This window comes from Myotis daubentonii, chromosome 12 (assembly GCF_963259705.1).
Source record: "Myotis daubentonii chromosome 12, mMyoDau2.1, whole genome shotgun sequence".
NCBI classification, from domain to species: domain Eukaryota; kingdom Metazoa; phylum Chordata; class Mammalia; order Chiroptera; family Vespertilionidae; genus Myotis; species Myotis daubentonii.
The window spans coordinates 74,011,695-74,034,923 of record NC_081851.1 but is presented as its reverse complement, the minus strand read 5'-3'; the positions used below and the strand labels follow the sequence as shown (position 1 = coordinate 74,034,923).

The 23,229-nt window shown below is 41.4% G+C and overlaps 1 protein-coding gene and 1 non-coding gene across 2 annotated transcripts; both read right to left on the bottom strand.

The window, feature by feature from the left end:
• Positions 1-2,512: 2,512 nt before the first annotated feature.
• On the bottom strand, positions 2,513-22,870 carry NT5C1B (5'-nucleotidase, cytosolic IB). Its single transcript, XM_059660487.1, has 10 exons — positions 22,838-22,870; positions 21,965-22,051; positions 21,449-21,631; positions 20,738-20,872; positions 18,806-19,408; positions 18,274-18,441; positions 16,590-16,719; positions 13,277-13,399; positions 12,695-12,876; positions 2,513-2,836 (listed from the first exon to the last, which is right to left on the bottom strand). Exons 1-10 carry the CDS (start codon positions 22,868-22,870, stop codon positions 2,513-2,515), a joined length of 1,968 nt encoding a protein of 655 aa, XP_059516470.1.
• LOC132213994 (U6 spliceosomal RNA) lies at positions 17,604-17,707 on the bottom strand. The gene has a single exon (XR_009448105.1). It is a non-coding gene; the product is annotated as a U6 spliceosomal RNA (small nuclear RNA).
• Positions 22,871-23,229: the final 359 nt, after the last annotated feature.

The window sequence follows — 23,229 nt, the reverse complement described above, 5'->3', positions numbered from 1 at the left end:
CCCCAATAAATGAGGCCATGAACTGAGCAACATGAATCAGTTGGAAATAGAATGGGCCAATGGTTGTCAAACTTTAGCATCGCATCAGAATCACCCAAAGGGCTTGTAGAAACAAAAAACAACAACAAAAACTGAAATTTTGGGGCCTGGGCACCAGAGTTAGGAACTGAATTGGTTCAAGATGGGGCCTGAGAATTTGCATGTCTAACAAGATCCCGGCTGATTCTGATATGGCCTCTGTAGGAGGAGGCATCCTCGAATGGCCTTATTTGACACTGGCAGGCATACAGTAGGAAAATCCTGCACTTACTGTAAACATGGACTTCTGAGCAGGCCACTTCCAGCCCCCTGCATAAGACCATTAAATGCATAAATGGAATGGAAAGTGCTCTATACCCTGGAACATGCTTCAGAAATGCCAGGTTATTGCACAGAGACCCATCTCAAAGATTTGTGGCTTTAGACCAATGGACTCTTAAGTGGTGATTTGTCCATCTACTCACCCATCTAATATGTGCCAGCCCTTAGGCCCTATGAAAGTCACAGGGAATAGGGTGCTTACTTGTCTGGTGCAGAATATTCCACTGCCCCAGCCCCCTTCTAGAATCTCCAGAGCGAGAGAGGATACTTACAATGTGAAGTTGAAATCAATCCCTGTAAGATTTTGATAATAAAGCTCTCCTACCCGCCTTTACATTTGTGAAGGATATAACATGTAACAATAGTCACAATACAAAGAGAAAAGGGGTGGAATGGCAGAAGCAGTTTCCTATGAGTGCTGAGAATGAAGCACAGGGGTGGGAAGGAGCACAATCACTGAGGATTAGGCAAGGCACCAGGAACAGAAATCATGAAGGGATCGGAGCCTTTATTTCCCCTATAATGTGAAGCTCCCTGTCAAACTCTGTTAGCCTGGAACACATCTGTTTCCTCTCTCTCTTCAGTTTTATCTATTTTCTGTCCTTCAAAGCCCACCTCAGTTCTTTTCATTTCCTGACCACTGCCAGCCCATGCAGATACTTGCTTCAACCTCGCATGTGACCCTCATTTGGCACTGAGAACAAACAGCCCTCTAGTGTTGGCTATTTGAGTTTGCACATTGGACTTCCTCTATGGTACTGTTAAGGTTTTAAATTTCCTCGAGGATGGGATTATTGTCTGCGTTCTCTTGTGGATTTCACATTGGGGAATGCATAGAAAACACTAGGTACTCATTAAGTGTCATGACTGGTATATTTTGGACTGGCTTACATCAAATTAGGAAGCAGATCAAAAGATGTAGGCCAGCAGCATCTTCTTTAACTAGAGGCAGGGTGGAAATTGCATATGTGAGTGGGGTAAGATGGAGGTAGGAGTAGAAGGAACATGAGAGGGAGTGGGGAAAAGAGGAGAGAGACCTGCTATGTAACTGCTGAGTAGCTTAATCATAGAATTCAGTGGAATGACTAATCTGTTCAGGATGGGCCATGGAATCAGTAAGAACAACTCAGTTTGGAAGGTTGTATATCACAGGAAAAAAATATATATATATATAGCATTTGAAGTAAATAAGACCTGAATTTGATTCTTAGTCCTGCTATTTATTAGCTGCTGTTCTTGGACAAGCTACTTAATCTGTTTTTGCATCTTAGGTTCTACACTGATTGAAAAGAAGGGTAACAATATGATATCACACACGTTTGATTAGATGAGAAAATGAGGTAACATGAAAATATCCAGCTTACCATGCCTTATCATGTAGTAGATTATGGTTAATCATGTTTTTGAAAACAGAACAATGATAACAATGAAAGTCCAGGACACTACGCTTCATGCCATATTTGAAGCCATGGCCAAGGCTTAATAGGGCCAAAGCCAGAGACTGCAGAAATGTTGTTCACAGGCAATAAACCCACCAAACAAGCTTCAAAAAACCTTTCTAGGAGGTTCTGTTTGGAGCTAGACTTAGATGGAAAAAGCCCTGTATGAATAACCAGCTGATTTATTTCTGAATGACTCCTGTGGAGGGATATTTTCATTTTGCATTGATTCAAAGGCTGTTCATAGAGGTAAAGGACTAAAAAGCTCTAACTTTCAAAAGTGTATGTAATCCTACTCTTCCCCCCTTTGAAGACCACCATTCTATAATGATGATTTGTAACAATTTATTCTATTTACCAACATCCAAAAATGAGCAATGCGTTGTAAGACCAGTTAGGTTTCTGACATAGCCTTTTAAGCATTCAAGCATTCAAGTTCTAAACTTATCCTAAAGCGTCATCATCATGATTTACATACAAAGGCAGGTGCAATGGTATTCAACAGCATTGACATCTCAAAGAGACGTAGCTTGAAGGCAACTTGAAGGTTCACAATGTTTTCCAAAAAAATCAAGAGAGAACCTTTCCAAATGTACTTAAGTACTGAGGTCCAATCTTCTGAAATACCTAACTAAATACCCTAGAGATCCACAAGAAGTGGCTTCTGTAATACCAGACTCACTGCTTTATTTCTCCTCCCCATCTCTAATTGTTCATTTTTGAGTAATGCTATAAGGTACATGAGCTGTGTTGGTGCCAAATTTCTGTGCCCCTTCAATATGGAACATGCTGTCATCAAAGAAGATGTGGGGCCGTATTTTCACCAAGATGGGACCTTTGGAGGCTCCAGCAAGGAATAGGGCTTCATCTATCTCTAGCCCCCAGCGGCGAAGCGTTTTCAGCACTCGGGCACCTGAACTGGCTGCACTCCTGGCTGTAACCAGGTAGGTCCTGATAGGGCAACATAACCGTTGGTCTTTGGCATAAAACTTCTTCTGCAGTCTGCCTAATTCTTCCAGAAAGCATTTCAGGGCACCCTGCAAAAGGAACATACATCAGAGCTGTGATCGAGTGAAGTCAAGGAAGCGAATGCTGAGAAAGCAGAGGCTTATAAGAGCTTATGAAAGGATATATGCAGTATCATGATGCCCATGGCACAATGTTGAAATTCCTTGCATTCATGTGACTATATTTTCTTATAAGGAACCATCCTTGTATTCCTTGAATAAATGTAGGATGATCGTATAATTTATTGTCTAAATAGAGATATTTTAAGAGTGAAAGAAATTTCTATTGAAAAGTTAAACCAAGGCAACAGACATAAACTATTGATGGCAAAGTGGGCTATTCTAAATAAAGCTCAGTTAATTACCAAAGCACTATTTTAATGTGCTTTTTTGTGAATTTCACATTTTAATCTTATAAGGTATAATTTGTTTTGTTTTGTTTCATACCTTGTTGGCTTGAATACAACCTTGTCTTACACTTTTATCTTCAGTCTTTCCAAACACTTAGTTTTAGCTGTAGTACTAGGGAGCATAGAATTGGATTTTGCTATTTGATCCAATTTGAAAGTCTTGATTTTTAAAACAAAAGTTGACTTTTAGGACATTTATATTTGTAGGTACTACATGGTAATGGTTCTGTCTTATGACCTTTATTGTATTTTTCATGCTTAAAGATTTTAAAGGATTGTTCACTAACAAGTGTCTTTTTTGGGGTGTGTGTGTAAGTATGTATGTGTTCTAAGATTTAGGAAGGTTTATATTATTTTCTTCTACTGGTTATCTTTATAATTATAAATTTTTATAGTACTCACAGTATTCTATTTTTAAAAAATCCAGGATTTATTATTTTTTTACAATGAGAAATAGTGAAATTAGGCTACTTCTTTACCTCTTAGTTATTCTCTATTTCTTCTTCACCCATCCAATTTTACTTATTTACACTTGCATCATTAAGGATTCTTTATTTTTTTAAAATCCAGGATCTGTTATTTCTTACAATGAGAAATAATGAAATTAGGGTACTTTTTATCTCTTTTATCTCTATTTCTTCTTCAGCCATCCAATTTTAATTGTTTACATCAGCATTATTAAGGATTCTCAGATTTCTATTTATCAGCTTTACATTTGATGATTTGATCAGCTATTGTAGCCGAAGATATCAGCATATTTAGTCTTCCTTAGACCTTTCCTCTGTGTTTTTCCAGCTTTCATTAGTTATATAATTTCTATATAAGGGCATGTAGTATGCACTTTCTTTTCTACTCCCTAATCCCTATGATTATTTTAGTTTGGTTCTCTGATTAAATATATTCCAGGCATACCCTTTGTGTTTCTAGTAGTCTACAGAGTAACCAAAATATGTTCTCTAATACTTGTTTTGTCAAGAAATCTTATGGGAATAAAATCCTTGAGAATATTGTATATTCTCAACTGTTGACCTATTTCCTTTTTATGTGAATGAACTTTTGGCTGGATATAGAATATGTGATTTATATGTTCTTTCCATATGATCTTATAAGTAGTGCTCCACTGTCTTTTCTTTAAATATATTTTAAATGTTATTTTTATTTATAGTTAACAATATTATTTTGTATTAGCTTCAGGTGTACAGCATAGTGGTTAGGCTATCATATATTTGACAAAGTGTTTACTCCAATAGTTCCAGTACCCCCTGGCCCTATACAAAGTTATTACAATATTATCAACTATATTTCCTATGTTGTACTTTGCATCTCTGTGACAATTTTGTTACTACCAATTTGTACTTCTTAATGCTTTCACCTATTTCACCTAGACCCCGGAGCCCCTTCCCCTCCGGCAACCACCAGTTTGTTTGTTGTATCTATGAATCTATTTCAGTTTTGCCCTATTCATTTATTTTGTTCTTTAGATTCCACCGGTAAGTGAAATCATATGGTATTTTACTTTATCTGACTGACTTATCTCATTTAGTATAATACCCTTTAGGTCCATCTACCCTTTATTGCAAATTATAAGACTTCCTTTTTTATGGCCAAGTAATATTCTATTGTATATATGTACCACAGTTTTTTTTTATACACTTATCTATTGATGGGCAATTGCATTGCTTCCATATCTTGGCTATTGAAAATAATGAATAAATAATGCAATGAACTTCGGGGTGCACATATTCTTTCAAATTAGTGTTTTTTGGTTTCTTGAGATATGAAACCAGCAGTGGAATTTCTGGACCATAACGCAGTTCCATTTTTACTTTTATGAGGAACCTCCATACTGTTTTCCACAGTGGCTACACCAGTCAGCATTTCCACCAGTAGTAGAGCACAAATGTCTTACTATTGAGTGCTGCTATGGACAAGACTGAGAAAAAATTGATTTTTTCCCCCTCAACTTGCATGTGCAGGTTGCCCAAAGAATTATTCTTTCATCTTTGAAGTCAAATAATTTTACAATGACATGTCTCATGATCATTCTGGTCTATTTCCCTGTTACATAATGTGGCCTTTAATCTTTTAATAGTTTAAGATATGAATGAAAATCTTCTGGTAATTCAGGATCTTTTCTTCATTTATATTTTTAAATATATATTTTGTTGATTTTTTACAGAGAGGAAATGAGAGGGATAGAGAGTTAGAAACATCGATGAGAGAGAAGCATAGATCAGCTGCCTCCTGCACACCCCTTACTGGGGATGTGCCTGCAACCAAGGTACATGCCCTTGACCGGAATCGAACCTGGGACCCTTCAGTCGCCAGGCCGACCTCTATCCAGTGAGCCAAACTGGCTAGGGCTTCATTTATATTTTTATATAAATATGCATGTTTATATTTGCTACACACAATCCTCATCTTCTCCCCAAGAACATAATTTCAGTGTTTTTCTTTAAGGATTCCAATTATGCATATTTTGAATTTTCTTTACCTGTGATCTATTTCTGCTTTTTCCTTTCTAAATTCTTATTTTTCAGTTCTCCTCCTTTCCAGAGTGTTATTATTTAACATTTTATCATCTCTTCTCTATTCTTTAAAATATATTTTTAAAGTATATTTTATTGATTTTTCAGAGAGAAAGGGAGAGAGAGAGAGAGAGAGAAACATCAATGATGAGAATCATTGATCTGCTGGCTCCTTCACCCCCCACACTGGGGATCGAGCCCACAACCCAGGCATGTGGCCTGACCGGGAATCAAACCCTGATCTCCTGGTTCATAGATCTTCACTCAACTCCTGAGCCACGCCTGCTGGGCTCTTCTCTATTCTTGCATTTACAATTTATGACACTGCTGTATTAAGCTTTTAAAAGTCGTAGTGTTTAGTCACAACTTTCACCTATACTTTGGCAAGTATTTCTAGTGAGAGTTCTTCATCTGTTATTAGATTTTTCTCTTCTTTGTCTGCCTTTTTTTTTTTTTTTAATCCTCATCCAAGGATATTTTTCCATTAATTTTTAGAGAGAATGGAAGAGAGGAAAAGACAGAGAGAAATACCCATGTGAGAGAAACATATCCATTGGTTGCTTCCTGCCAGTGCCTGACCAGGGCCCAGGCTGGGGAGGAGCCTGAAACCGAGGTCCTTGACCAGAATTGAACCCAGGACCCTTAGGTCCACAGGCTGACTCTCTATCCACTGAGCCAAAGCGGCTAGAGCTGCCTTTTTCTTATAGTATCTTTGCATATGTTCTGTCCTGGTTTTCTTTTTACTACTCATCACTGATTGGTTTACCAGGGAACAATTAGTGGTTTCAGGGGAAGGTCAAAGATAATGATAGTATTTTAGGACTGACTTGTTTTCACAAATTAAAAGCTCCCTTCTTTTCTGTTGTCATGGAGACAAACTGTTTTCTGCAAACTTGGCTTATCAACGTGATCATTTATTTAGCTTTGTTATCTATGAAGCTATATATATATATATATATATATATATATATATATATATATATATATATATATATATATCAGGAAAAAAATGAAAATTTTACATCCTAAAGGTGGAAGGCACACACATAGTTGAATAAAAAGTAAGAGTTTTTTGTTGTTGTTGTTTTGCAGGTGTTGAGGGAGCAACTGCAGCAAAAATGGTATAGTGACTATTGGCAGGGTCAATATGAACTTTCATATTGAGTGCTGGGGTCATATTATTCTCGATAAAATAGACAAAATAGTAAAAATCAAATATTTTACAAGGTGTTTACGCCAATATTTCCAGTACCCACCTGGCCCTATACAAAGTTATTACAATATTATCAACTACATTCCCTATGTTGTACTTTAAATCTCTGTGACGATTTTGTTACTATCAATTTGTACTTCTTAACGCTTTTCACCTTTTTTACCTAGACCAGTGGTCAGCAAACTGCGGCTCGCGAGCCACAGTTTAATTTAGTATAATATTTTGGTGCAAATGATAAGACTCATTTTTTATGGCCAAGTAATATTCTATTGTATATATGTACCACAGCTTTTTTATACACTTATCTATTGATGGACACTTGCATTGCTTCTATATCTTGGCTATTGAAAATAACTCTGCAATGAACTTAGGGGTGCACATATGCTTTCAAATTAGTGTTTGGTGAACTCCAAGGGCAATTTTAAATAAGGTGCCAACTCTGTGCTGAAGTTAAAAATGAACATGGCCTCTCTTGTTCTGACATAGGCAAATAAACATTCCTCATGGAGAAGGGGGTGTCAGTATCAAAGACACTGCATTAGTTAGGCCACAGCAAAAATCACATGGGGACAATTATATAATAGTCAGGTAATTCATAAAATAGCAAAACCACACACAGGACACCATATAAATGCCTCATCACTGGGGGAGAGGCAAGATCAATGAAATAACTTTACTCCTAAGACCTAGGAAGATATAGGCACTGCCTTAGATTTGATGAACTAGGACAACAGAGAATGTCTCTTCCCTCTCATCTAACAAAACGTGTAATATTTGTGTGCTGAAACCTACAAAACACTGATGAAAGAAATAAAAAATGGCCTAAATACACGGAGAGATATACCATGTCAATGGGCTGCAGAAAGACTTGATGTTGTTAAGTGCCGGGGTCCAACCCCAGCGGGTCCAGGGGTTCCCCAAAGGTGTGGACGGAGTCGGCGAAGAAGGAATGTCACGGAGACAGCGTTCAGTTGATCAGCAGCCTAGCCAGGATCTCCAGCCCGGATCTCCAGAGAGGTTCTGTTTCGGATCTCCAGCGAGGTTCTGTAGCCATGTTCCCTCGCTAGGTTCTCCAGCCAGGTTCTGTCCAGGCTCTCCAGTCAGGTTCAGTGTCCAGGTTCCAGTCAGGTTCTCCTGCCAATCTCTGTAGTCAGGTTCAGTCCAGGATCCCTTGCCATGTTCTCCCGCTAGGCTCTGTCTCTAGGCTCCGAGGCCAGTCCCGGTCCAGGATCCTCTGGCATGCTCTCGCCAGCGAAGTTCTTCTGTCTCTAGGCTCCGTGTAGGTTCTGTCTTCTGAATTCTGTCTCCTGAGTTCTGAGTCTTTCTGTCTTGTTACAACTGTATTTATACCAGTTGATTCAATCCTATCAATCTCTATTACAAAGGTTAGGGCGTTTCTTATCTCCATTCCAGGGAGAAAAGATTATGTAGTTTAAGCATGATTGTTCGTAGTTAAAGGGATTAATTACCCGCCTGGCACTTAGTTGAGGGGTTTTATTCCCTCCCTAACTTCAGGGGAAAATCCCTACCTGGGGATTCAACCTTTCTCGGAGAGGTGACTTTGGTTAAAACACAGCGCCAAGAAGGTGAGCAAACATATTAAGAAAAGTATGCCATATATGCCAGGTCCCTTGAAACAGCAAGGATGGACCGGCTCCCGGCAAATTCCCCCTTTTTTATTTTTTAAAAGCAGGCATTAAAAAGAAAAACCTGAAACGCTCTCTTGTATCCATTTTAAGAGTAGGATTGGCGCTTTCTGCTATTACCTGAGTCCTGATCTATCACCCCAGGGAGAGCTTGCCAATCCTGCACTTTCCCGGGGTGGAAAGGCTGCAGTGAGGTTAAGGATAAGGCTCCTTGGGCCTACCTTCTCCCATGCCTCTACATTTACCTTTCCGGCACCTTTCCTTCCTCAGAAAAGCATGGACGCATTTCTTGTATAAAATGTTCTGTCTGACTGGGAGTAACCTTAATTCCTCTGCTAATAAGCATATATGTTAAAAGATCAATACGGAGTCTTTTTTCTTTAGACTCAGTATGGCACATCTTCTTAATCTAAAGATCAATACAGAGTCTTCTTTCTTTGGACTCAGTATGGCACATCTTCTCAATCTAAGTTCTGTACTATCCACCTTCTTACCCTACTTATCCTCTATAGGGGGGTCTGTAGCACCCTGGTGGAGTCCTATCCGTCCCGAGTGTGGGGTTCTCAATGGGGGGGGCTTACCTAAGGGAATCCTGTTCCAGGGGTTCCCAAAGGTGTGGACGGAGTCGGCGAAGACTATCCACCCTCTTCCTACGGTGGAGTCTGATCCGTCCCGAGTGTGGGGGTTCTCAATGGGGGAGGGGGGCTTACCTAGGGGAATCCTGTTCCAGGGGTTCCCAAAGGTGTGGACGGAGTTGGCGAAGACTATCCACCCTCTTCCTACGGTGGAGTCCGATCCATCCCGAGTTCAGGGCGCTTACCTAGGGGTCCCTGTTCGGGCGCCATATGCCGGGGTCCAACCCCAGCGGGTCCAGGGGTTCCCCAAAGGTGTGGACGGAGTCGGCGAAGAAGGAATGTCACGGAGACAGCGTTCAGTTGATCAGCAGCCTAGCCAGGATCTCCAGCCCGGATCTCCAGAGAGGTTCTGTTTCGGATCTCCAGCGAGGTTCTGTAGCCATGTTCCCTCGCTAGGTTCTCCAGCCAGGTTCTGTCCAGGCTCTCCAGTCAGGTTCAGTGTCCAGGTTCCAGTCAGGTTCTCCTGCCAATCTCTGTAGTCAGGTTCAGTCCAGGATCCCTTGCCATGTTCTCCCGCTAGGCTCTGTCTCTAGGCTCCGAGGCCAGTCCCGGTCCAGGATCCTCTGGCATGCTCTCGCCAGCGAAGTTCTTCTGTCTCTAGGCTCCGTGTAGGTTCTGTCTTCTGAATTCTGTCTCCTGAGTTCTGAGTCTTTCTGTCTTGTTACAACTGTATTTATACCAGTTGATTCAATCCTATCAATCTCTATTACAAAGGTTAGGGCGTTTCTTATCTCCATTCCAGGGAGAAAAGATTATGTAGTTTAAGCATGATTGTTCGTAGTTAAAGGGATTAATTACCCGCCTGGCACTTAGTTGAGGGATTTTATTCCCTCCCTAACTTCAGGGGAAAATCCCTACCTGGGGATTCAACCTTTCTCGGAGAGGTGACTTTGGTTAAAACACAGCGCCAAGAAGGTGAGCAAACATATTAAGAAAAGTATGCCATATATGCCAGGTCCCTTGAAACAGCAAGGATGGACCGGCTCCCGGCAGTTAAGATAACTATTTTCCCAAGATTAAGATATAAATTCAACACAATCACACACATACACACACACACAAAACGACAAGCTAATTCTTAGATCTGCATACAAATGTAAAGATATCAGAATGTCCAAAAGATATTTGGAAAATAATGTATTTGGAGGACTCATACCACCAGATCTCAAGACTTACTATACAACTATGATAATCAAGACAGTACAATATTAGTAAAAGATAGATACCTATATTAAAGGAACAGAAAGCCAGTGTTGGAGCACTTAGGATACCTATAAGCAGTGAAAATGAACCTTAACCAATATTTTGCACAAACATATAAATTTATTCAAAATAGATCATCTGAAGTTTAACATATACTTATCCTGTGACCTAGTAATCCTACTCCTAGGTATTTACTCAAGAGAAATGAGATTTAATGTTTACACAGAACCCTGTATGTAAATGCTTAAGGTGGTTGTATTTATAAATAAACTGAAAACAGCCTACATATCTTCCTACAGGTTAATGGATAAACATAATGTGGCATATCCATAGAGTAGAATACTTCTTAGCAGTAAAAAGCAACAAGTTACTGATACATGGAATGACAGGGATGAATCTAAAATGCATTATGCTGAATAAGTCAGATTCAAAAGATTATATTCTGTATGGTTCCATTTATATGACATCTGGAAAAGGCAAAATTATGGGGACAGAAATAAGATTAGTGGTTGGAGATAAGAGACTTAAGGATGACTACAGAGAAGCACGGGGAATTTTGTATGTTTTGTATTTTGATTGTGGTTTCAATACTACATGAGTTTGTCAAATCTCTTAAACCACCCACTAAAAATGATGAATTCTATTGTATGTAAATTATACTTGAAAAACTGATTAAAACACACACACACACACACACACACCTGGGTGTGATTGTCAGAATGGTGAGACAATGTAGAGATCAAATCAGGAGACATTCATTACTAGTCATGATACCACATTGGAGGCTTATATGATACACTGAACGTGGCCAGATTAATCCTTCCCAACTGTGTCGTTTGCCAGGGACGCTCAGATTTCTTTCACTTGAGACAACTGGGACACTGCCATGGCCAAACCCCACGACCAACATACTAGAAAGCCTTTGGTAGGAATCGGCTCTCATAACATTCTCATCAGTGGAACACATCGGGCAAAGTCTGGTCTTTATAGAAAAGCTACCCTTTCTATGCAAAAAAATAGTATTTTTTTTTCTACTGCATAGTGAAAGCCTGTATGAGTAATAGAAATTTGTTGGTTTTCTCAATTTCAATTGTTTAATGGGAAAAATGGTTTAAAACATGCAAAATGTATCTGATAAATACAAAATCTAAAAAATTTTCTTTACCTGGGATGAGAAAATGGTATTTTTAGATCATCTTGTAGTAATTCTTTTTTTTTTTTTAAAGTGTGTGTGTGTGTGTGTGTGCTTTTTTTTGGAGCTCTTCCACATTTCAATAATAGTTAATGGATAATATAAAATGGGCTGTGAATTTTAGCAAAGCAGATATATATAAAATATCACAAATGATTTTCCTTGCAACAGTAAACTTTTTTAACACTGAACAACTTCATAGCATGAGAACAAGTCTTCCAAAGTGGCTATTTAGGAAGGGCCTATAAAGTTAAACACACACACACACACAGTTTAAATATCACTTGCTGTAACGTAAGGTTAGTTAGTAAAACTTTTCAGCTTTCAGTTTGTCTCTTCACAGTTTTATAAATGTAATAAAATATAATAAACTGTATCTTCACTTCAAGAAGAGCTGAGAAAAAGAGGCCAATTAAATTTTTTGGTAAGATTCATAGATTAAAACTGAATGATCCATTAGTTCAGTTTGGAGAATATTTTAGTTCTTCAAATTTCCTTTGGTTCAGAAGGTTGGTTCATTTCAGACTGTGGCTTTAACACTTTCACTTCAGTTTATGGATAGGTTCCAAAAAAAGTTCATGTTCAGTTTCAGATTGATTAGGTTTTCATAGTTCGCACTTATTTGAGGCTCATTCTTTGATCCAACTCAAGCTGTCAGTTTTGCAGATTTTCTCAATTAAGCAATGCCTTTATCGAGTTTGAGGTTACGGAGAGAGAGGTTCAACAAATGTTTACTGACCTACTGGAAATGACCTTACTATTTTGAGAACCTGTTATGTAGAAATGGCTTATTGGTAAGCCACAATGCCTCTGTTACTCATAATTTGGAGGCTGAAGTCATTATCATAAGATCATAGAAACATTTCCAAAAGGCTAGATAAAAGAATGTTTTGTTAAAAAAAAGTCAAAATAGGAGTTAACAAGAGAAAGGGAGAAAATGGCAAAGGATCAGAACTGAGGAGTGGCTGCCTAAAGTAATCTGAAAGCCATCACAATGAACAAATAATGCTATCTATTGGAAAATAGGGGGATCAAAGTTAATTAGAGCTCCTTGAACCCACCTGAACAATAGGCTTAGTCTCACATTGTGTTTCATGTTGAAAGAATTTCTCCAGCCCGTCCTTGGTAGGATATTCCAGCTCATCAGAGAAGAGGATGGAGTCTCCATCAAAAGCCACACGGAGCTGTGAGTCACAGTAAGACGTGTCTTTTCCTCCGTCAAACATTGTTGCAGAGGCGATCCCTGGAAGACCATGGGGACGGATTAATACTACTCTCAGGGCCATGAGATTTAGTTTCTACCATTAAAAAAATTATAAGCCCTCCCAGACCTTGCATGTCCTCTCTAGCTATTATTCCCTGATGACTCAACTCCTCTTCAGAACCACACATCTCGAAACAGTTGTCCATGCACTGCATTTTTATCAGGGATGGAAAAGTGTAAAATGGATGTAAGATGATCACGGAGGATGTCCACCTCCAGGAAGGTCAAAGCTCTAAAAGACGAACGTAAGGGCTGCCACTTGCAGAAACATCTTATGTCCAACAAGGGCATAAACCGCATAGTCGTATGGGAAGCTCAATGGAAGTAAGCACTAGCACAAACCTCTCTATTAACTGCCGGGATAAAACCAAGCCTATACCTTCTTGCAGTGCTTCTTGTACTTTTTCACAGTCCGCAGAAAGATAGAAGTTGGTAAGATATGCCTTCAAATAGCCAACAGGGCTTTTTCCACCGGTCAGACAGAAGCGGTCAATTAGTAAGCCTGTTATCGGGCGAGAAAGATTTTCTTATGTCAGAGTCTAAAGACAATATAGCTACTGTAAATGCAAGTGAGAGTTACCTTAGGAATAAGTGAGTGCCCACTGAGGTTTTAGAATTTCCTTCTGAGTACCAATATGGGAAAATGAAAATTACCTTCTTAGCACCAGCATCCTATATAATAAAGATGTAATATGCAAATTGACCCTCACTCCCTCACTCCATCACAAGATGGCTGCACCCACAGCAGAGGCAGGGTTCCCATAACACTAGGTGGCTGCACCCACAGCGGAGGCAGGGTTCACATAACTAGCCATAATGAGCGATCAGCAGGGACCTGAGACTGTGTGGCGCCAGGCTGGGGTGGGGGACGTGAGGCTGTACCCCCCTGCCCAGTGGGGCTTAACGGGGGATTTTGGGCTGTGCCCCCCCACCCTGGCACCGGGCTGGGGGACCTGAGGGTGTGCCGGGGGACCTAAGGCTGCAACCTCCATCCAGCGGGGCTTGACGGGGGACCTGAGGCTGTGCCCCTTGCCCAACAGGGCTTGAGGAGGGTGGGGCTGGCCTGGTCTGGATCTCATCCAATGGGGGTGGGGCCAGCCAGGTCTGGGTCTCATGTGATTTCGAGGCATGGACTTGACTCTGGGTCCCACGGCACGCCCCAGACTCTGACAGGAGGAAGATTTTCATTTACATTTTACTAATTTCCTTTCACCTCTGACATTTCTATTATAAAGAAAGAGCAAATAGCAATATTAAAATATTTCTTCTAATTAATTCCCTTTTAATGTGCACAAATTTTGTGCACCGGACCACTAGTTTTATATAATAGTTGATGTGTTTGATGCATAAAAGTTTATGAAGTCCATCCACATTGACCTTGCCAATTTAGTCTCACAATAACTGGCAGGCATTATTACCTTCATTACAGAAAAGGACACCAAAACCTAAAAGCTTGTCTAAACCCACTGGTTCCTGTTGACTCTTGTCTTTCAACTGCAGCCTCCTAACTTGTTGTAAGGGCCAGTTAAAGTGTGATTCTGTTTTAAGTACTGTTCCTACCTTTCTTCAGTAACAATACAATAGTAATAAAAAGTTGTGCTAGGAATTGAACATTTTTTTAAAAAACATCAACAAAAGGTTTGAAATTGTCTCTATTTCCTGACTTGGAAGTTTAAATGGAATTAATAACAGACTAAACACTAATATACCACCAAATGTCTTTTAAATCAACAACAATTAAAAAAAGGACTAGATGTTGGTGAGAGGTTTGTAAAATAAGCATCCAAGTTCACTATGGATGAGGGTATACATTGGTACGAGCTATCTAAAAAGTAATTTGACAAAATATATCAAGCACTTCTAATAGGTTTATACATTTTGACCTAAGATTGCATTTTGGGGGACTTTATTTTAAGGGAATAATCTGAAACTCCGATAAAGATTTATGTAGAAATGTTTTGGTGCAGGATTATTTAAAAAAGCAAAACATGGTTAAATAATGTGTGAATAATTAAGTAAAGTGTAACATGCGTAGGAGATATTTACCCACTCAGAGTGTTTGTAGATAGGTGATACACTGGGCAGCTGCATATAACAAAAAGCAGTATTTTGAGTACAACACCTATATGGACCTAAAGAATAGATAGAGTCCTTCAACCGTTGAGTGCAAGTGTTTGTTGTGGAATTAACAAAATGCTCTCACTTTTCCACGTAAGCCAGCACTGGGCAAACATGACACAAAACTGTACCCTCCAAATCCTTAATTATATTGATTTAATGAACAGAAATTATGTGGTGGCACTGGGGCTTTAGAAATGCCTAGAACATTGTTCCTTATTTCAAAGAGACAGTTCACTGAGGAGCCAGGCTTGTAAACAGATAATTATAAAATAACAAAGACCATAGCAGAGAGGTATACAAATTGCCTTCACATATTGTATGCGGGAAACGTATTTATACATTTTACGTATTTATATGTTCTACCCGTGTAGTAGAGTGCGGGACACGTATTAATACTTTTTTTATAGACTAGCGGTAGAATGCGGGTAAAATATAAATGCATAAACTAAAGTTACGGTAATTTTACTGAACGTTGCCATTTGCGCAAAAAATTAGCAAAAATGTCCCGCGCCACCTGTTAGCGCGCGATAAAAACTACCCGCAAACAATGTGTTCAGCACCCGTAGAAGGCAAGTGACTAACTCTTTTTCCAGGTGACAGGTTGTTATTCCATGAACAAGGCTGCATGAGAAGATTGGGCTCAATCAGTTAATTTGCAGATTTAATCAGTGAATAATGATGCTTTTTTATGCTACTACTTTTGTGGGCTCAGTGTGATGAGGGATAGAAAGACATAACTCACCTACTAAGTCACCTAATAGCTGCACTTTATTGAGTAACTAATCTATGCCAGTCCTCTATGTTAAACCTTTTACATACGTTATTTTCATGTCCTAACATGATGAAAGCTGCATTTTTGAAAGGCAAACATTTTTTAAAGTATGTAGTTAGGTTAATACAATTTATAACTTGTAATATATCTTGATTATTTATACATATGCCCAATTTTAACCAAGCATTTAAATATGCCAAATTTATACCTTATTTTGGCTTGACATCCCCATAAAACTGATGTCATTTAGAAAATAGGCTAAAGTCCCCAAATAAGAAGTCAGGTAATTCCACAACAGGAAGAAGGGGACTTTTCCCTTAAAGTCCCCAGCACACTGATGGAAATACTCTGAAGAGACGTTTGATGTGTGGGGAGAACAGCCAGGGAAAATCAGAGTTTAAGAGTGGAAAGGCAAGGTGAGAACCTTTAAACCTTTCACATGTATCTGCGGTGAGCAAGAAGTTTGATCACACAGTGAAAGCCTCTGGGATGACGGCTCCTTGAAGTCAGGTTCAGAAGTGAAGAACATAAAACAGAAATGCATCGCAGGACCTGGGATTAAGACTTTGAAATTCACACTTGACAAGTTAAGTCCAGAGCTTTGGGCCCAACTCTGTGCTGAAGTTAAAAATGAACATGGCCTCTCTTGTTCTGACATAGGCAAATAAACATTCCTCACGCAGAAGGGGGTGTCAGTATCAAAGACACTGCATTAGTTAGGCCACAGTTAGCAAAATCACATGGCCTCCCTCTTCCAGAGCGGCGAGCCGTGCTTCCACATGGTATTTATTTTACTTACCATAGTGATTGACGCTGTTTATAAGCCGCACTCCCACTTGGGCATGGTTATTAGTCATCAGTACAATATCAAATAATTCGTGTTCTTCAGGATACAGATCACGGAGTCTAGCATTGACATGCTGCAGGGCCTGTAGGTTACAAACATGAGCGTGTGTGTATAAGAGGGCCAGGCAAGGTGGGCAGTGGGAGTCTGGAGAGAAGGGATCTTATCAATGTCAAAATCAAGCTTTGAAGACACTTCACTGAGAGTTGGGGCTCCTTGTAGGTGAGGTGATGTCATTCATTTCTGTACTTCATGCCTCTCACACATAGGACTTCAGTTAATGATTAGGGAACCTATAGGTATTTGTTGAAATTGTTACATTTGGTCTACTAGCATTATCTCTGTGGGGTAGGCAAAGAGAAGGATTAGGCTAGCCCTTTTATAACTTTATTTTTGTTTTGTAAAGGCTGCCTTTCTTGATCATCTAATCATTATTTTATTACTTTTCAATTATCATTCACATTCAGTATCATTTTATACCAGCACAGTGGTCAGACAATTATATAATTTCAGAAGTGATCCCCCCCTCCCCCCCATAATTCTAGTACCTTCTCGGCACCAGACATATGTATTACAATATTAACGACTACATTCCCTATGCTGTACTTTCATCTCCATGAATATTCTATAATTACCAATTCATACTTCTTAATCCCTCTTTTACCCAGCCCCCCCCATGCCCGTCCCCTCTAGCAACCCTTAATTTGTTCTCTTTATCTATGTGTCTGTTTCTTTTTTGTTTTATTCATTTATTTTTTCTTTAGAAAGTGAAATCATAGCATTTGTCTTTTTCTGTCTGACTTATTTCACTTAGCATGATACTTTATAGTCCATCCATGTTGTTGCAAATGGTAAGATTTCATTTTTTTTTTATAGCCAAGTAAAATTCCATGGTATATATGTACCACATCTACTTTACCTAATTGACTATTTATGGGCACTTGGGTTGATGATTATTCTTTTATTGTGAAAAATATAGAATACTTCATGAATTTGCATAGTTAACCTTACACAGGGGCCATGTTAATGGTCTGTATTGTTCCAATTGTAGTGTATGTGTTGCCAAAGACCACTTTCTCTCTTTTTAAGCAGGAGTCTTCAGAATAGGTGTGTGGTTTCCTCCCATGCCCCATACATACTTTCTACTTACAGCTTGTTTCTGCCTGGTTATGATGCTACTGTGTAATATTTGTTGAAGTTATATAGGGATCACAGTTAAGTGCTATACATTTCTGTATAAATGTAGATAACTTTACTTCATTAAAATCATGCCCCTAAGTGCCAAGAACATCTTGCTTTTTTAAAAATATGCTAGGTTTGGGGCAAAAGCAGCAAGAGTGAATTTCATCTCATTTTAAGGAGGCGTTTTATTCTACTAGTGCTTGGAATTGTAAATTCATCATTTTTTCTGGCTACCGCTCCTTCCGAGGAGAGGAGGAAACAGGTCTCCTGATTGGGACTCTACTTAGGAAAGCGCAGCATCTGTTCTGGGGCCGAGCCTCCCTCAATGGTCTGGGGGCCTCTGTGAACGCAGAAACCGGACTGGGGTCAACTCCAAGGGCAAGAACAACAAAGGTGGGTTAGGGATTGTGAGGGAACCTGGGGGCGATCCCCAGGCCGGCCTGGGTCCTCCCGGTACCTTGACGAAGCGGAAGGCGGGCCCGGGGGTCAGGATGACGTTCTCGTTGCAGAGCTGGTACTCCATGTACTTTTCCAGACCCTCCTCCTCGTAGACTTTCCTGCCGTCCACCATGTTGAACAGAGCCCGGGATGACACAGCGATGGTGAGGGCGTGCTTGGGTTTGGCCTGCAGACAGAGGTGCCAGTGCAGGGGGGGTGGGGGGTGTGGGGGGAGTCACACAGACGGGAAGGGGTCAGGAATAGGACTCATCCCAGGGCAGGGGAGGGGGGGGGGTGGGGAAGAAAACAGATGAGCCCTTGCTTGGGGCCCTGGGATGCTGGAAACAGCTAAGGCCTGGGCCCCCCCTCCCCCCTCCCCCTCCTACCCCCTACTCCCCACCCCATCACCACCACCACTGAGGCTGCAGGAGGGGGGCTTGGGATGCACTTGGACTTCCCTCCAGCTTGGAGAGGAGAGATGCTGGGAGGGGCGTGGGCTCGGGCTGCGCAGAGGGGCGCCCAGGGTACCAGGGTCTGCAGGCTCTGCTCACCGGCCGGGGGCGTGAGCAGCCAGGGTTCTTCTCATACAGTGTCCTCACTGATGACCAGTAGGCCTCCTCGTCCTCATTATCCTCCTCCCGCTGCCGGCCCAGGTCAACTATATAGTCGCGGTCCTGGGAGCTGTAGGACCTGCGCTGAGAATAGGGCTTCCACTCCAAGGGGGGTGTGCGTGGACAATCCCGATGCAGCGAGTCCCGGGAATCCCGGGAATCCCGGACATCCCGATCTCGATCTCGATCTCGATCTCGATCCCGATCTCTATCCCGATCCCGATCCCGATCCCGATCCCGAATCAGGCTGTGCCCCCAGTGGTCATGGTGCTCATGCATCTTGATGCTGCGCATGGGTTGGGGCAGAGACTGAGGCAGGGACTGGGGCTGAGGAAGGGACGGGGGCTGGAGCTGGGGCTGGGGCTCGGGCTCCGGGGGGGTGGGGGGGCAGGAGTCCACAGGCACAGGTGACGTGCGCAGCACGGGCGTCGTGGGCGGGGAGGGGAGCCCGGGCAGCTCGTGCTGGGACAGTTCGTGCTGGGACTCTTGCTGGCTGTGGGAGGCAGCGGAGGAAGTCCGGGAGGTTGTGGAGCTTGTGGGGCCCTGGAGCAAGAGAATGGGCGTCTGAGTTCCACATGCGTCTGGGACCCCTTCCCCCCAATCCAGCAGGAGCCAAGAAGCCGTCCCCTGGCCTCTGGTCCTTCCCTAGCCTTTCACTGGCTCCTGGTTCACCCCAGCTCTTTTTAGTGGGGCTTCAAGGGGCTTAGCCATTTCAAGGCTCCAGATATTAGTCGTTTCTGTTAAATGGCTACGGACACAGTCAGCTTTCATTGACCCCATTCCCCCATCACTCTTTTTATTTATTTTTTAGTAGCTGGGGCACAGGCTCTCTTTCTGACCCTCAGCAGATGGCACACCCTTTGCAAAGTTCTCTCATTGGACTTCTGTATGTATACCTGCCCAGTCAGAGACTTCCAGGCAAGCCTGAGTAAGGGGTCTTGCTTGCCACTGCCTCCATCTGTGAGCTCCAGTTAACCCCATGAGCACCTAGACCAGATGCCCCCCCCCCCCCCCCCCGCAAAGACTCTACAGAGCACCTTGGAGACATCTCTTTGTACATTTGCCCCGTGACTAAGGCAGTGATCGCTGGAGGGCTGCCAGGCTGGGTAGCCCAGTGTCTCCCTTATCCTGCAGGGCTGTGTGTGTCTGCGGATCAGGAGAGAGTACCCTTCCCAAGTAGGAAGGAACCAGTCTAGAGACAGCACTCCTTTACTAAGGTGTGCAATAAATCGTTAAGCATCCATACATTATTTCTGTTTTTATGAAGGTTTCACATAGTTTGAAAGGCGTTTTCTTGGTTAGATTATTGAGACGGTCCGCACAGAGCTAGATGGATTGATGGGAAGACAAGTTTTCCCAGTGGCTGGATCTATGCCACCCTCTCTCTACAACCAAGGTCTTAATCTCAAAATTAACTTTTTCTTCTTATGTGGCCAGGCTTACGTAAGGGCCCAAAGTACTACACAATCTAAGACTCTTCAACAATTTATCTTCATTGTTGACCTTTCCAACCTTTGTTCTTACTTGTGAGTACTCAACAGTTTCGTGGAAGGAAGAAAGGTAGGAAGGGAGAAACCTAGAGTGGAATCATTTCAGTGTAAATGATTAAAGATATAGTGACCTTGGATTTTAATCTAGCTCTGTTAGCATTATTAATATGAAATCTTAGGCAAGTTATTGTGTGTGTGTGTGTGTGTGTGTGTTTTCAGCTGTAAAATAGGGCTTTGGGGGGCAGGGGAGTGTGAAGTACATAGAACAGGGGCTGGCACATAGAAAACATCAACAGTTTTTAGCCATCAGCATCATCAGTATTATCGTTACTGTTGTTACTATTATGCTATCATGCACTCCATCCTTCATCCCTATCTCTACCTTAAGACTGGTGGTCTTGCTTCTGGCTTCCTCTGCTGATGGGACTCTGGAGGATGGGTTCCGTGAACTTCCAGACCACTGGCTTCGCACGACGTACCCTCGAGACTCTGTCTTTGGCAATGCTTCTTGTGATCCCTTTTGAGGAGAGAAGAGATCCAGGGCTGTAATATGCCACCACCCAATCCTCCCATGCTTGTGCCTACAGAATAGCCATGTCCAGCTAAACATAGCAAACCCCATTGAGAAGATCGCTGGCCACTATGACCCTTAATTCAATCTGGCCCAGTCCTCACTTCACTGAGGATCAATAAAGTGGAGATATATCTGGAAGAGCATCCAAAAGCAAGACACAAATCTGACATCTCATCTTTTTTCACCTGTCACCCTTCAATGGTCATTCGTAGAGTTGACCATTTTTTCTCCCTTTCCCCACATCTTCCCTTAAGAATAAGCCCATGAACAGATGCTAAAAAGACATATCCCCATTTTTGACCAGACTACAAAGATGAGGGCAGCTGGTTCCTAAACAAGGCTGTGATGGGGCTCCACAGTGTAAGAGGGAATAGAGCACTCTAGCATTCCCTCTGAGCAGAACAACACTGAAGGAGACCATGGAGAGGCAAGGGGAAGAGTTTCTATGTCCCATTTCCTTCCCCTCACCCAGACTGACTGTGGCTCCCCTACAAAATCAGTAGTTTGATCTCTGCTCACCCTGCTCATGGTGACCTGCTGGCCCTGTTTCCAAAACAGGCACATGTGAATATAAATACGTATTGTGCGGCAGGGGCCAAGAAGGACTGTTCCCTCAGCTGCCCTAAGGCAGTGTCTACACGACAGATGAGGACGCATGGGGCAACATCTCAGCCAGTGATGCGGATTGATTGCATGCCTCATCTGAAAGATTGTGCAGAAAATAGTCAATGCGATGGCCAGACTCCCCTGCCCTCCCTGATTTGAACAAAGACCAGTCTCCTCCCATAGGCTGAGCAGAGGAGACGGCTGTGGTTTCTACACCATATTTTTCTGTGGGAACATGGGGATGTGTACTGTAGGGAAGGCAGGGACCAGCTTCTCCTAGCTTTACCTTAACCTCTCCATGAGGGACATTAGATAATCCCTTAAACAAACCCCAATAGCTCAGTCTCTCAGAACTCCCTTACCCCGAATATTTTTATCATGCTTTCTGCTTTTTAATTCTCTTATCAACTATAAAAAAAGTCAGCTCACCGGAGTGCTGAGACGAATTGATTTTTCAGATTCCCGTCTTTTCTCTGTTTCTAGACTCTCTTTTGAGTATTTCGTGGCAGATTCATTCTTAATATAGAAACAAAGAATGTTTATTAATTTTAATCTCAAGGGCATTAGAAACCTGGGGCTTGGGGACAAAGGATAAATTAAAATTAGCATTCATCTCTTTGATAATCAAATCTTTATATATATATTTGCTCTGTTCTGCTAAGCATGAGTAAAAACAATTCAAAGAACTGTATCATTTTTAAGGTAGAAATTCGTTGGTTTATAGGTTCAAGGCATAAGGCATTTATCATTTAAAAATTGTAATATGGGCCCGAGCTGGTTTGGCTCAGTGGATAGAGTGTCAGCCTGCCGACCAAAGGGTGCCAGATTCAATTCCAGTCAAGCACCAGTGCCTGGGTTTCGGGCTCCATCCACAGTAGGGGGCATGCAGGAGGCAGCCAATCAATGATTCTCAGCATTGACGTTTCTAGCTCTCTCTCTCCCTCTCCCTCCCTCTCTGAAGTCAATAAAGATATTTTTTTTAAAAATTGTAGTATGGGCTATTCTGTGGGAGAATCATACAGGGTCAGCAACTGTGTTTTCACCTTTTACAACAAACATGAGCATATACTCCCTTAGTGCTGATTTATCGGATTGACTTATACTTTATACTTCAATCTCCTTTTTCTCCCCTCTTATCATTTACTTTTCCCTCCATTTTCCCTCCACGTAGTAGGGAAATAATTTGATAATTTCATCTGAAATAATTTCATAATTACAGAGAAACCCCAGAGGTCAATGCTGGATGGATATCTAACTTTCCTTGACTCTTTGGCAGCACTCTAGGATGTTTAATTCGCTCACCTTCTTTTTCTGTTTCAGAGATGTTTGACTCATTTCTTTAACTATTGAAATTATTTTGCTGTTATGCAGGTGTTCATCTCCCCAGCGCCATTTTCTGTTGCTCAGTCTAGGCGTGCATAGAATGTCAAATTTATGACATCACATGTGACTCCATAGTAACAAACTGACTGTGAATACATGACTATTAAATGTTATTTATTCATATTTGAGTACATCCGCTCATAATCATTGTCTGGGTCTTTAGAAATTGATATTTAAACATCCAAATATTTATTTTTTTTATTATTTTTTTTTAATTTTTATTTTTTTTATTGCTTAAAGTATTACAAAGGGTATTACATATGTATCCATTTTATCCCCCCGCCCTAGACAGTCCCCTAGCCTCCCCTATC

Coding starts and splice junctions, on each gene's coding strand:
- NT5C1B (XM_059660487.1), bottom strand. CDS start 22,870: ATGAGTCAAACATCTCTGAAACAGAAAAAGAAG. Junction 16,720..18,273: donor CCGCCTTCCGCTTCGTCAAG/GTACCGGGAGGA, acceptor TGTAACCTACAG/GCCCTGCAGCATGTCAATGC. Junction 13,400..16,589: donor AAACAGCGTCAATCACTATG/GTAAGTAAAATA, acceptor GCCCGATAACAG/GCTTACTAATTGACCGCTTC.